The sequence below is a fragment of the Gossypium hirsutum genome, chromosome A08 (genome assembly GCF_007990345.1).
Source record: "Gossypium hirsutum isolate 1008001.06 chromosome A08, Gossypium_hirsutum_v2.1, whole genome shotgun sequence".
NCBI classification, from domain to species: domain Eukaryota; kingdom Viridiplantae; phylum Streptophyta; class Magnoliopsida; order Malvales; family Malvaceae; genus Gossypium; species Gossypium hirsutum.
In genome coordinates, this window is record NC_053431.1 from 118,937,016 (window position 1) to 118,951,628 (window position 14,613).

At 34.0% G+C, this 14,613-nt stretch overlaps 1 protein-coding gene and 1 pseudogene across 1 annotated transcript; both read right to left on the reverse strand.

Annotated features, from left to right (window-relative positions):
• Nucleotides 1-618: 618 nt before the first annotated feature.
• Nucleotides 619-10,530, reverse strand: LOC107936487 (pentatricopeptide repeat-containing protein At4g33990-like; annotated as a pseudogene).
• Nucleotides 10,531-11,254: 724 nt separating this feature from the next.
• Nucleotides 11,255-14,123, reverse strand: LOC107936475 (anamorsin homolog). Its single transcript, XM_016869206.2, has 8 exons — nucleotides 13,942-14,123; nucleotides 13,508-13,652; nucleotides 13,032-13,195; nucleotides 12,868-12,957; nucleotides 12,093-12,255; nucleotides 11,848-11,984; nucleotides 11,680-11,754; nucleotides 11,255-11,510 (listed from the first exon to the last, which is right to left on the reverse strand). Exons 1-8 carry the CDS (start codon nucleotides 13,942-13,944, stop codon nucleotides 11,472-11,474), a joined length of 816 nt encoding a protein of 271 aa, XP_016724695.2. The 5' UTR covers nucleotides 13,945-14,123; the 3' UTR covers nucleotides 11,255-11,471.
• Between the last annotated feature and the right edge of the window lie 490 nt (nucleotides 14,124-14,613).

Consider the following 14,613-nt stretch of genomic DNA (forward strand, 5'->3'; position numbering starts at 1 on the left):
TCTATTTTAATGGCAGCAGATAGAGTTGCTTAGATGTCGGCGACAAAGCTCGAAGCCCTCCACAACGAGATGAAAAGCACGGAAAACAGAAGCGGAACCGACAGCTTGGCGGAGTTCGCGGCGGATGTGCCGTCGTCGGTCGTGGGAACCGTCTTAGAACCACTGCCTGGTATATAAAGAATAATCAAGTAGCTAACAATGATAAAAACTCGGTATAATTCTGGTTTTAGTCCCTTTTATTATATTCAACTTTGCTTCCAAAAAGCTCATGCCTAGTTCGCCCAAATATTATGCTTTATTGTTCAAAATAATAATAAAATTTATTTAAATTTAATTAAAAAAATATTAATATTAATATAAAATTATTTATTTAAATTTAATTATAAAAATATTAATATTAATATAATTTTATATTTATATTTTAAATTATTTCTAAAGAGTAAAATAGGCTAACTTGGGTCAGTCCCAAATTAAAAAAACATAAACTTAAATCTAACTTAAAACAGATCGAGTTACCTAACCCACAAACATTTTTACTTAAAATCTTTTTTTTTTAAATTTCACTTTAAAAGCAAAAATATAAATTTGGACATATTAATAACATTATAAAAATAAAAAAATTAAATATTAAAATTTAGCATAATAAAAGGATTAAAACCAAAATTAAAGGTAAAAGAACTCTCTTCTAAGTTCTAAGTTGTACTTGAAACGAGAATTTGAATCTGGTCATTTCCCAATATTCGCATAAATGTTAGACATCAGAACATAGTACCCAACATTCTCGGAATCCACTTCAAACCAGAGTTCGGATGCAAAAGCGCCCAAATCGATGTTTCCATGTGTTCTACAAGCACCAAGAAGGGCACCCCAAACAGACGCACCGGGTTTTACTGGCATGTCTTTTATAAAATTATATGCCTTCTCTAGATGCCCAGCTCGACCAAACATATCTACCATGCAACCATAATGCTTCAAAATAGGCTCAATCCCGTATTCCTCCCGCATCACATTTGTTAAATATGATTCTTATTTTCAGTCAAATTTGAAAAATAGTCTTTCAGTTAAACTCTGTTTACTTGTTTCAATCAAACACTGATTAGTTTAGATTGTTTTATTATTATTTGATCTATAAATTTAGTCTATAAATAGGCTCTTTTACAACCTTAGAAAATATACCCATTAGAGATTAGAACTCATAACACATTTAGAGAATTTTGTGTTTACGTTTTGTGGGTTCTTTGTTTTCGAGTTTTCGGGGTTTAGTTTTATCTCCATCTTTTGTACTCTTCGTTCTTTTGCCATTATAGTAAAATTATCTCTCCCCGTAGTTTTTTATCCTCTTTGGAGGATTTTTTCACGTTAAATTTGTGTGTTCAATTTCTCAATTTATTCCGCTATTTTCTTCTTTGTTGCTTAATCGGGTTGAAATCCTAACAAGTGGTATCAGAGCTAGTTCAGTTTTCATAGATCAGCCCGTTCAGAGATGGCAACAACAAGGTTTGAAATTGAGAAGTTCGATTATGAGACAAATTTCAATCTGTAGCAAGTTCGGATGTTGGCAATTCTAGTTCAATCAGGCTTGAAAAAGGTTGTTATCGGAAAAAAGCTTAAGAATCTAAATAAAACAGAATGGGAAGAGCTTAATGAAAAGGCTTTATTTGCAATCCAGTTGTGCCTCATGAATACGGTATTGCAGGAGGTATTTGTAATACCCTGAAAATATTTACAGTAAGATATTATCCTTAGTATAGTAAAATAAGGAAATAAAGTGAAAAAAAAGAAGAAGAAGGAAATCTTGAGTTATGTCAATATTGAGAAGTATATTATGATATATTAATTCAAGAAAGGACTAAATTGTAAAAGTGAGAAAAGTTTTGTTGCACAAGAGCAAATACTCAAAATTTGAGGGGTTAAACTGTAAATATGAAAAATTTGAAGGACCAATAGTGTAAATATTTTAAGAGTGGAATAATCTAGAAACTAAGGAAAATGGATGAATTAGGACCAAATTGAATAGATGAAGAACTATGAGGGACTAAATTGTAATTTTACCGAATTAAATGATGACTCAAGGATGGAATTTTAAAAGATAATGAAGGGCAAAATGGTCAATTGGAAGAGAGAGAAATCTAGAAAGTAATAATGATGCTAGAGATATTTTGATATTTTATAATTATTTAATTAGATAAATATTATTTTATAAATATTTTAATAAGATATTTTATTATTATTTTATTAGTATATAAAGAAAGAAAGATGAGAAATTCTCATCCATATTTCCCATGCACTAACGTGAGAGAAAGAGAGGAAGAAAGAAAGTTTTGCTTTCTTTATAATTTGGTCCTTTTTCCAAAAATTCACCATTTTCACCCAAAAATCAAATGAATTTCCATAGCTACCAAGAGAGAAAAATGTTAAGGAGACCATGGGGAGTTAGAATATCAAGTTGGATTCAAGAAATAGAAGCTGGAGGAGAGAGAAAATCAAGTTAAAGATTAGTATCAATAGAACAAGGTAAGTATATCAAAATTTCAATATGTTTTTAAGTTTGTTATTATTGACAAAGCATGGAAATAATGTTATAGTAGAGTTTTCTTACATAAGGTCCTATGTTCATGATATGTTAGTGAAGAGAAAATAAGAGAAAGTGATGAGAAATGGTGTAGAAAAAGAAAATAAGGGTGTTATAACATGGTAATTAATATATTGTACTAAAACAGTTTTGGGCAGCAGCAGTAGTCTAACTTTGAAAAATCATCAAAAATTGTAGAAATCTAATTATAGGATGAATAAAATATTAAATTAAATCTTATTAAGTCTAGTTTCTTATAGAATAAATTATGTAAGTAATGGAATTGTAAATCATGAGATATGATGAATTTTGTGAGACAAGGTCAGAATGATTTCGAGTTCCCCTGTTCTAACTTTGTAAAATCATAAAAATTGGATAAAAATAATTATGGGTTTAAATTTATATTTTTAGAATACTCAATTAGTCTATTTTCAATAGAAACAAATGGGAACATTATTTGAATTCTGTACAAGGAGATAATTAATTTTTAGTGAAGAAGGGTCAGAACTGTTAGACAGCAGAACATGGGTAATTTTAAAGAATAAACTGTTCTTATTGGATAAACCAAAAATTCTGAAAATTTTATGGTAAGAATATATATGAGTCTAGTTTCAGGGAAAATTATTGGATCTTAATTTGGAGTTCTATAGCTCCAGATATAAATAATTTAGTGACCATGACGCAGATAGACAGTTTGAGTATTCATAAAAGTAAATAATAAAAATTATGGATAATGTTACTTACAAGTGTATTATCTACATTAAGGATGTGGAATGGAGATGAGGAGGAGGAAAAATATGTATGAATATTCATCTAGCATGGCTAATTTGCATATTTTAGGCTCTGGGACTAAATTGAATAAAAGTAAAACTTTATGGGTAATTTTGTAAAAATGTCAAAAATGACCAAATTGCATGAAATGGATTATTTTATTATTTAAATTACAAAATTGAATGAAATTATTAATTTAGTTCAAGATCGGGGGAAAACATATTTTAGGGATTAAATTGAAAAGTGTTGAAATTATGGAAAATTCTGATATTTTATAGAATTCATGGACTGTTATCAATATATATGAAAATAATAGCTGGAAATAAGGATCAAATTTATTTATAAAGATCCGGACGATTCAAATATGAGACTCGATCGTGAAAAAGAAAAGATATCAGATTAATGAAATTATAAATACAAACAAGCAATGAGGTAAGTTTGTGTAACTTGAATTGTATTTTAAATACTTGAAATATGTGGTTATGTGATAAAAATATGATTTGAATGTTCAATTCATGATATTTGATGAAATATTGATAATACTCGAAATAAATTGAAAATAAATCCCGGTTGAATGAAAGGAAAATTCGATGGATCCCTGAAAAGGAATTGACGGTAAAAAGGATCTAGCCCGGACGGGTGATCCTATCCTGATATAGCCCTCCCGAAGAATATGTGTAAAATGGATTTAGCCGGACGGGTAATCCGAATCAGGGTCTGAATTCAGCCTGAACTGGTAATTCAAATCCAAGCTCATTAGAGTAATTGTCGTTGCAGGGGATTTAGCCTGGACTGGTAATCCCGAAATACTCTATGAGTTTATATTATAGGGGATTTAGCCTGGACTGGTAATCCCACTGTAAGGATGAGGTTCGCGGGAGTGTGCTCTCTTATATGAAATGTGTAAGACCATGATTGAAAGATACCATGGTAACCTGATGAAATGTGTAAGACCATGGTTGAAAGATACCATGGCAACATGACAGAAAATGAGTAAGACCATAGTTGAAAGATACTATGGCATCATGTCAAAGATAAATAAGACCGTGGATGGGAGACGCTATGACATCTGTTGAACAATTGATATTCAGGTAATATGTATCAGATGACGAATGGTTATATGAAATGGTTGTGTGAAATGTTTACAAGAACTGGTCATATGGAAATATATGTACAAATAGTTGTATGAAATAATTATGAAGATAGATAAATGAAATAAGTATGAGTACATGAAATATAATTTAAGTTAAGTTTGATATAAGCTATTATCGAAATAAATATATATAAATATATGGAAATGATGGAGTATGAAATATTAATATAATGAAATGAATGATATATGCTTATGAAGAAACGGTAAGAGCATGATATGTTTCATGAAATGTACATATATGATTATCTTTGATATGTTGATACAAGAAAATTATGTAAGTTGAGACTATTATTGAACTCAAGTACGATATGTCGAGAAAATAGTTATATCAATGTTGAATTTATATGAGATATGTGCAAGTACACTAACAATGTTGCTGTTTGATGCTTATACAAATACCAAACTGTTGATTGAATGGTAATATATTTATTTATATGATGCGTTGAATCGGTAAGTATTTAAATTTTTTTTTAAGTTATCTGTAAATGGTAGTAATGCTTCGAAACCCTGTTCTGGCAACGGATACGGGTTAGGGGTGTTACAGTATTGATGGAGAAGACCTCATCTGCCTTGTGGAAAAGGTTAGAAACTCTTTATGCGACTAAGTCTCTAGCTAACCGTTTAGTGTTGAAACAACGTTTATTTACGTTTCGCATGAACGAAGGTGAGCTTCTTAGAGATCACATCAGTCAATTCATTACTCTTTTAAATGATTTAAAGAATGTTGAGGTTCATATTGACGATGAAGATCAGGCTATGCTATTACTGTGCTCTTTACCCCCTTCATACAAGTCTTTCAGGGAGACCCTAATTTATGGCAGAGACAAACTCTCATTCGAAGATGTGAAGGGTTATTTGTTGAGTAAAGACAAACTCGACAATGAGCTTCATTTGGATAGCAAGACAGATAGGCAAGCTTCCGTTTTGGTAGCATCAAAGAAACGAGATAAAAGGTGTCGCTATTGTAAAAAGTTAGGTCACGTCAAAGCAGATTGTTATAAACTGCGAAATAAAAAAAGCTGCTGAGAGTAACAAGGAAGATGTAGCTGGTGCTAATTTGGCCGATGAAAATGGGGATGATTTCTTGTTAGTGTCAACAAGTGATAACACCAAGCTCACGTCCGAGTGGATCCTAGATTCAGGATGTTCTTTCCACATGTGTCCCAATAGAGAATGGTTCTCTACATACAGTTCGATTGAAGGTGGAGTTGTGCGCATGGGAAACGATTCATCTAGTAAGGTAATTGGTATTGGTACTGTTAAAATTAAGATGCACAATGGGACGATTAGGACACTCTCAGATGTCAGGTATGTACCTGATTTATGAAAGAATCTCATCTCCTTAAGTATTTTAGACTTGAAAGGATGCAAAATCAACATCGACTCGAGCGGCATTAAAGTATCTCGTGGAGCTCTCGTTTTGTTAAAAGGTAAAAGAACCGACAGTCTTTATATTCTGGAAGGTTATACAGTGACCGGTGAAATCAGATGTCCCTCGTCCGTTACGGAGTTGAAGTCAACTTGTTTGGAGCGGAGGCAACTTGGTCATAGGAGGGAAAAATGTATGACTGTTTCGTTGAAGAGAGGTTCTCTTTTAGATGCAAGTTTTGAAAAGTTAGGGCATTGTGTTCGTGAAAATCAGACCCGGGTTAGTTTTGATTTGGCAGTGTACAAGTCAAAGGTTAGAAGTCTTCCAGTTTCTAAGCACAAATTTGACTTAGTTAATTCCCTGCATAGTTCAAGATAGGCTCGTGGCGGGCTTTAGCAAAGATGGCGTTGTGGAAATATGAGTCAAGGTGGAGATTTGTTAAATATGACTCCTATTTTCAGTCAAATTTGAAAAATAGTTTTTCAGTTAAACTCTGTTTACTTGTTTTAACAAACGCTGATTAGTTTAGATTATTTTATTATTATTTGATCTATGAATTTAGCCTATAAATAGGTTCTTTTACAACCTTAGAAAATATACCCATTAGAGATTAGAACTCATAACACATTTAGAGAATTTTGTGTTTACGTTTTGTGGGTTCTTTGTTTTCAGGTTTTCAGGGTTTAGTTTTATCTCCATCTTTTGTACTCTCCGTTCTTTTGTTATTATAGTAAAATTATCTTTGCCCGTGGTTTTTTATCCTCTTTGGAGGGGTTTTTCCACGTTAAATTTGTGTGTTCAATTTCTCAATTTATTCCGCTATTTTCTTGTTCGTTGCTTAATCGGGTTGAAATCCTAACAACATTAAAGCACCACTGACCCTCTTCAACTAAACCCGAATGGCTACAAGTTGAGAGCAGGGATACAAAAGTTATGTGGTCCGGCTTCACTCCCTCTTCTCGCATTTCTCTAAATAATTTTAGAGCTTTCTCAGCATGCCCGTGAATTCCGTGACAAGATATTATGGCATTCCAGGGGACAGATGTCATTTTTGGTACTTCATAGAACAAGGACATAGTATCATCGAATTTCCCACATTTCCCATACATGTCGATGAGGCAGGTTCCGACAAAAATATCCAAATAGAGCGATGACTTAACCAACAGTCCGTGAACCCACATCCCTTGTCGCAAGGCGCCTATATTGGAATAAGCGGGTAAAATGCTGACCCAAGTCGCTTGATTCGGTGCTACTTCCTTTTGCATCATGTTGAATACTTCGATTGCCTCGCTTGCCAAACCATTTTGAGTGTAACCGGTGATTAAAGTGTTCCAAGATACCACGTCTTTTAACCGGAAGGGCTTCAAAAACTGCACGTGCAGAACTCATATCACCAAGTTTACTGTACATGTCCACCACTGAATTTCTGGAGATGACATCTTTCAGAATCCAACCTCTCCTCGTGACAAATCATAGACGGACTTACCACTCCGAGAATCACCTAATTGAGCAACGATAGATGAGTCTCACCAGTGTCAGGTAATCAGGACTAATTCCAGTTTGTTGCAAGTCGTAGAATAAAGCTAGCGCCCTGTTTGGATCATCATTCTGCTCGGCAATTATCGAGTTCCAAGATACCACATCCCTTATTACCATGTTATCAAAAACCTTCTGCGCATTTGCAAACTTACCAAATTTCGCGTACATGTTAATCAAAGCATTAGATACGAACAAATCATACTCCAACCCACGTTTTATAGAAAATACATGAATCGACATTCCATTTAAAATATCGTTTAACGGTGCACAAATAGGAAGAATGCTAACTATAGTAACCGGATCCATCAGTACCCCTTCCGATCTCATCTCATTCAAAACATCTAATGCCTCCGCAGCATTGCTGTTTTGACAGTATCCGGAAATCATTGCATTCCAAGAACCCATATCTCGTACTAGCATATCATCAAATAATTTACGAGCGTTGCCTAAAGCTATGAATCGGGTATACATGTGAACCAAGAAAGCGGTGACAAAGACATCCCACTCAAAGCTCAGTTTTAGTACCAAGCTATGTATCCTCATCCCATCGAGTGGATTTTTACAAGCTTTTAGCACGGAAGCAAAAGTGTAGAAATCAGGTCGAAGACCAGAGGTCAAGAAAAACTTATAGAAACAATCTACAGCTTCCCGAAAATGACCCGTGCGAACATAAGCAGAAACATTGAATTCCAGGTATAAACATCTTTGTTGGGTATCTGATCAAATGTGCGGCGCGAGAACGAGACATCGCCAAGGTAGGCATAAACGTTAACAAGTTTGGCAGAAAAAAAGATGCTTCGGGCTTTCCCCGCAGCAACAACAAGGGCATGGAGGAGCTTGGCAAGGTGCAACCGGTTGCAGGATTTGAATCGACGATCGAAATCGATCCCCTTGTCACCATCTTCATCTGATGTGCGTTGAAGAGCATTCACGGATGTCGAAAACAAGGTGCAACGAGCTTGAAACAACGGCAAACTTTCGGATATATGCCTACTTCTGTAGGCGGACACCAATCTGAGTAAAATAGATACTGCATACTGCAAATAAGGGAGATGGTAACTAACTCCCAGAAGCGGTGATAGCGGTGATAGTGGCTGCTCTCCATACTTCCTATTTCTTTTCCATCAACTACACCATTTTTCAAAATGAAAAAAAAATAAAAAATTAGGGGTATAATAATATAATGTAAAACAAATTATTGAGTCAAGCAAAACATAGTAGTTTCTAATCATGCTGTGAATGTTCGAGTGTCATATACAAGTATGCGTTCAAGCAAGGGTATGTTTAATTTTTTTCAAATTCTTCACATTTAGAGTCATAAACCCATAAATGCATCGGACACCGGTACTTTAAGAAAAATGAAAAATCAAAGATTCATAACAGTTGTGTAAAAGAGAACAGAGGGAATGGGTTAAAAAGGCCCAGTGTGTGTGAGACTGAGTGTTGAATACAAGTAAATGTCAGACATAAGCATGTTCAATTTTTTCCCCAAGTATTTTCGTGGGCTATATCCCCACTTCCACACCATAAATGTGTGAGGCGCAGTATTTCAACAAAAATGAATAAATGGAGATTCATAGGCATTGTGTAAGGAAAAACAGGAGGAAGAATGGACACTTGATGCAAATACCAGATGAATTAATCTCCAGTGAATGCAAGAAAATTGAAAAAAGGTAGCTTCTTATGTCTAATTTAAAGATAAAACATGCCAAGAACAACTTACTTATTTAAGTACATAGCCTGGCTCCTTTGAGAGCTCTACCAAAGATCCCCTTGGTAGTTTATATTCATCTTTGAATTGAGAAGTGAACCTGCAATCGAACCAAACAAGACACCGAACTAACATTATTGAAACAGAAACTAGGACAAGGAACAAGATTCGAAACAGATGGAAAACAAAAATTTTGAAGAAATGAGATGTTATTAGTGCAATGCCGTGGTGTTCAACTTCAGAAATTTAACAAAGCTGTTAAATTAACATATGAATTTCAGGTTATGAACCAAAACCAAAATATCCCAATCACTAGGTAGATGTTGATAGTTTAATTTTCCCCTTCTTTGTGTAAATCCAAGATATCTCAAGCCACATTAGATTCGAGACTAACCTCTTTCAAGTTAGAAGTGAATAGGGTAAAGCCCTCTCAACCAACAAGTGCACTTCTCGAGGTTTGAACTTATTTTCTTACTCCTATGGAATGGCGGTGAGGCGGCTACAACCTCAACCAATTGGTTGATAGTAGTTCTTTATTATCTGACCCACTAAACTTTTGGAGTCTGCTTCCGACTGATTCTTCATAAGCGCTTTTTATGGATTTGATACTCAATTTTCTGTAGACGATTTGAAGTCTAACAGTCATGGATATAGCAGCTTCCATAAGATCATTATTAAAATCTTTACTGTTTTTAAGTTCAAAAGCAGATAAATTCCCATATTTCTCACTCAAAAACTTCTTTACATCATCCCCATTAGCATAAACACCTGCAAAAGAACACCAAATTACCCACATGTAGAAACTGCATTTTCCACCCTTAAAAAGTGTTTTGCTTTGGTAGCTCAATCTATATTCTACATTTAGTTTTTTTTTTCTTTCGTATAAGACCCTCTACCCGTATTGAATTCCGATAAAATCCAAAGTAGAGCCAGACCGGACCTCTAAAACGGGAGACAAAGCTCTCCTAGAACTGTTTTCATCATATTAAATTTAAGCACTTTTTTTTCATTTATTTTTTTTTTAATAAATGACTATCTGTAGGATAGAAGGTATCACGTGATGTGCACGTGGACCTGGTATTTAGACTGTAGGCTCACATTTCTATTCTATATATAAAAAATATAATATAGTTCTTTAAATATAGAATAAAAATTTAAAAAAAAATACCTTCAAAAAGAATTTTCTATAAAAACTTAAAACATGTCCACGTAATATATTTAAGTATACAAGAATAGGTTTGCACTTGACTTCCCCTACAGATTTTTCGCACAAATACTGGTGTGAGTGGGCAGGTTTTGCAGTACCCCACGTATAGGTTTTGCCGTAGAGATGAGGACAAAAATTAAACTCACCGTGAGTCGTAGGGTAAGCATGAGTACAACTTTGTACCTGCTGTAGGTAATAGGGGAGGCATGAGTACGATTTTTTACCCGACTCATCCCCATCTCTCCCGCATAATATAATAGGTATATTTAAAAATTTAATTTTGATAATAATACACAACTCACATTCATTACTATTTAACTTTACTCAATATGTGATACAAAAACATCAAGAGTGACATGTATTGATTGATTTTTAAAATTTTTGCACTTGAAAACATTTATAATGTATTTGAGATATTGTTTGTATTTGGATAATAAATAAAGACTTTATTTTCTGAATTTTTTAAGCTTATGTTGAAGTTAAATTTCACTTACCAATTAATAAATTGCAACAACTTTTTTTTTTAAAATAGAGAGTTAGAATAATATCACATATGTGGTAGGAGTCCAAAGGTGAGATATTTCATACTTCTTTCATAAAAAGTTTTGGTTTATATTTATTTATCTGTTAGTCACGAGATGGGTATGGTAAGAATTAGATGACTCTGCGGACCCACGTGGGTGGTGAGGCAGGAATGGTTTTAACCTTGTGAGTTGCAGGGCAGGGATAGGGATGAAAATTATTGACGAGATGGGTGCGGGGAGCACAAATAACACAAAATTTGTTGAATAAAACAGCAACCCAAAGCATAAAAACAACAATTAAATTAAAAAACTATAGAACTCCGACCTCTCATTAATATAAAAAAAATACGAATACGATACACAAAATTACATGTATAGACATAATCACAGAAAATTCTCATACCAATAAAAAGGAACAGTACTTTTTTATTGGCAAAATACATATATGATAGCTGTTTAGAAGTAGTCGAAATGAACGCTTACATACATCTAGATTTCGGAACCGATTTAGTAAACTAAAGATCTGCAAATGATGGATAAAATGCAACAAAAAGAACTCTGACAAACCTGTTTTGATGTACCTAAAAACCTAAAATTTTGGCCAAAAGAACCATCTGTTTCGAGTTCAAATGTCGGCTGCAAGAAAGTTACCTGATAGAGATACCTGGAAAAAGAGTTCATTTCTATTATCATATTTGTTCAAAGATATAATGCTAAAAGATATGGTGATGTACTACAAAAGAGTATGGTGTCCCAAACGTTACTGAAAGTGATAGGGTCTACATACAAGAATTCATACCCGAAGCAGAGGGAAAAGAAATGAGGAAACATACCTTCTCGCCAAGCTTGAATGGTGGAAGACCCTTATACGGGCATGCACTGCAACGAAATGCGTCACCTAGTCCACACTGTTCATGATACCTCGAAATATAAAAAAGAATTAGTCCACACTCTGTTGTTTCAAAGTGTGAGGAAAAGCATAGGAGTATAACAATATATACATTGCCACAAGCTGATTGAGGGTTGTTTATTTGATCCATAGTCAGTTCCAGCTTCTGCACTTTCTCCTCCTGTTCGGCCCTTCCACACGTGCAGTTCTTGCAGGCTTTCCTTGTGCTTTCTACTTCACAATCACCAACTGAAGAAACAATCGTTTTAAATTATGTTATATATAGTAGCCTAAAACTTTCCACACAAAAGATGAAAAACCAATAATCATGTATCTTGTCAAGTCTAGCCATCATACCAGGTGGTAATTGCGGTTTCTTCAAATCCTCTTCAGTTAAGAGGGAATCTTCATCAATGAGATCTGAATCGTCATCCATCTGAATTTTCAACGGGTTTTTCACGGTCTTCTTTTTAATAGAAAAAGAAGATCCAAGCTTCCAAGATGGCTTCTTAGCCTTAACCTAAATGGGGCAATGATTTCTGTAGTTATCTTTATAAAATCTTCAGCAAAAGGAATATAAGGCTTAACTGGACATGAACGATAGAATTAATATCAAGCCTTATTTCAATAGCATAATGCATGATACACCCCCCCCCAAAAAAAAAAAGAAGAAAAAACTGTGCTCTTAGGCCCTGAAAATTTATAAAACTTTAAGAAAATAAATGGTAAAATTATAATTTGGCCCCCAAAAAATGACAATTTTGATTTAATCCTTCTATAAACTATAAAGATATATGTTTCGTTCCTGGCAAGATATGATGACCTAACACAGCATCCCTCCACGCATGTCAAAAGTAGGGAGAAGAACAAACATAGTAATATAATACTACAACGAATTAATTAGAATTCAGCAGAATTTCTTTTATGATGAAGTAGGGATTTTAACCCAGCTCAAGAACGCTAGACAATACATGCACCAATTGGAAGGGTTAAGCTTAATGAACTTTGCAGCCATCTACAACAGTAGATGCTTATTCGTTATATTATTTAAGATAAAAGCCAGTCAAACCAAAAATAAATTTACCAGGATAAACAGAAATATTCAACAAAAGCAGTACAAAAAGAAACTCACCCCAAAAGACTGAGCAACTGATTTTAGGTGAAAACGCTTTCCGTCTAAAAATCCTGCCAATAGTAACTTGTGCTCGATAGCAGACATTGCCTGCAAGAAACACTAGTAAGTTGTTGTCTTATTGCAACTTAAGCCCATCAAAGTCACAAACCACGAATTTTTACCGTATCAGCCTCCTTTGTACCGGACTGCAACCCATAAACCACCAACGATCCACCAGGTACCAAAACTCTCAAGATTTCAGCATACAGCTCATCAAAAGGAAATTCAACTGACCTAGAGATGTAAATGACCAAGTCTACATTGAATGATTCGAGCGGCAACCGAGCTGAGCAAACCCCCAATAACAAAACATACATCCGACCATCAGTAATTACTAATGGAGTTATCAAATAAAAGGGGTTAAAAAACAAATTAAACAAACAAACATATTGTAGTAAAAACAATTCAATCGAAAACAATGGAAATATGATTGTTGATTTTGTTACTTAATTCTCCCTTCATAGTAGTATCATAGATTCTATCTAATCATAATACATAAATAAAGTCAAAATATTTACTAAATTCATATCATATTTTAGCACATTTTAACCATATCATATCAAATTCAAAATTTACAAAATTATTAGTAAAGAAATACCTAAAGAAGAAGCTTGCAAGATAATTAGAGGGTCGAAGCGTTTGGGGTTTTCATTCTCAAACTCCCAATATGCATTTAAAGCAGTAACAGCGTAACTTGTATCATCCGTAACCGCCAATACAGCGCTCCGCTCCGATTTCGAATCCTAAAAAGAGGGGGAAATAGCTCAAATTAAGCGGAAAAAAAATTACAGCAAAAAAATCGTCAAAAAAATGTTACGCAGTCCACAACTTCGATCTTAAAAAGAAAAGAACAGTTCCGAACAAGGAAGACAAGCAATTAACAAATTAAATAACGTAACTTTTCACGAACGAAGAGACTTCAAGCGAAAAAAGTAAGGATGGAAATTTTAAAACACACACACACACACACAAAAAAAAAAAAAAGCAGATCAATCATTAAGCAAAATCGAAGAAACAAAAAATGATACTCACCATGTCGATCAAGGTTCAAAATTTTTAAAAATAATTAATAGAAATCCTAGAGAATTTGCTTATAGAATTTTCGGCGGCTATTTTGGCTTAATTTTACTTTTTATATTTGCAAGGCGGAAAATAAGAGGAAAAAGGCCGACGGCTGGTTGGTTTTTGAATTGAGCCTTTATCTAAATGTATACTTAGTTCCCAAAAGCCCACACTAGCACAGCCCATTTTAATTTGGGTAAACTACCTAGTTGGTCACTCAACTTTTCAGGAACTTTCATTTTGGCTACCAAAAATGAAATCCTTGCAATTTCATCACCCAATTTTTAGGATGATTTCATTTTAGTCACCTAATTATTATATTTCTAATGGCGGTTAGTTGTACACAACACATTATGTTTATACTTTCATTCTATCACCCAACTTCAACATCTCTTTCATTTTGGCCACCCAAAAATATATATATTTTTTTAATTGTTGATTGGGTGACTAAAATGAAAGTGTAAACATGAGGTAGCGTGTACAGTCAACCGCACTGAGAGAATTAATGCTTGGGCGACTAAATTGAAAATACTTTAAAGTTGGGTGACAAAATTGCAAGGATTTCATTTTGGTCATCCAAAATGAAAGCGCCCTAAAAGTTGGGTGAGTAACTAAGTAGTTTACCCTTTTAAATTTTTAGAA

Excerpts from the sequence above, each read along its gene's own strand:
- LOC107936475 (XM_016869206.2), bottom strand. Across the intron at positions 12,256-12,867 it reads CAGTTGCTCAGTCTTTTGGG|GTTAAGGCTAAGAAGCCATC; the intron begins GTGAGTTTCTTT and ends TGCCCCATTTAG. Across the intron at positions 11,985-12,092 it reads GAAACCGCAATTACCACCTG|TTGGTGATTGTGAAGTAGAA; the intron begins GTATGATGGCTA and ends TTGTTTCTTCAG.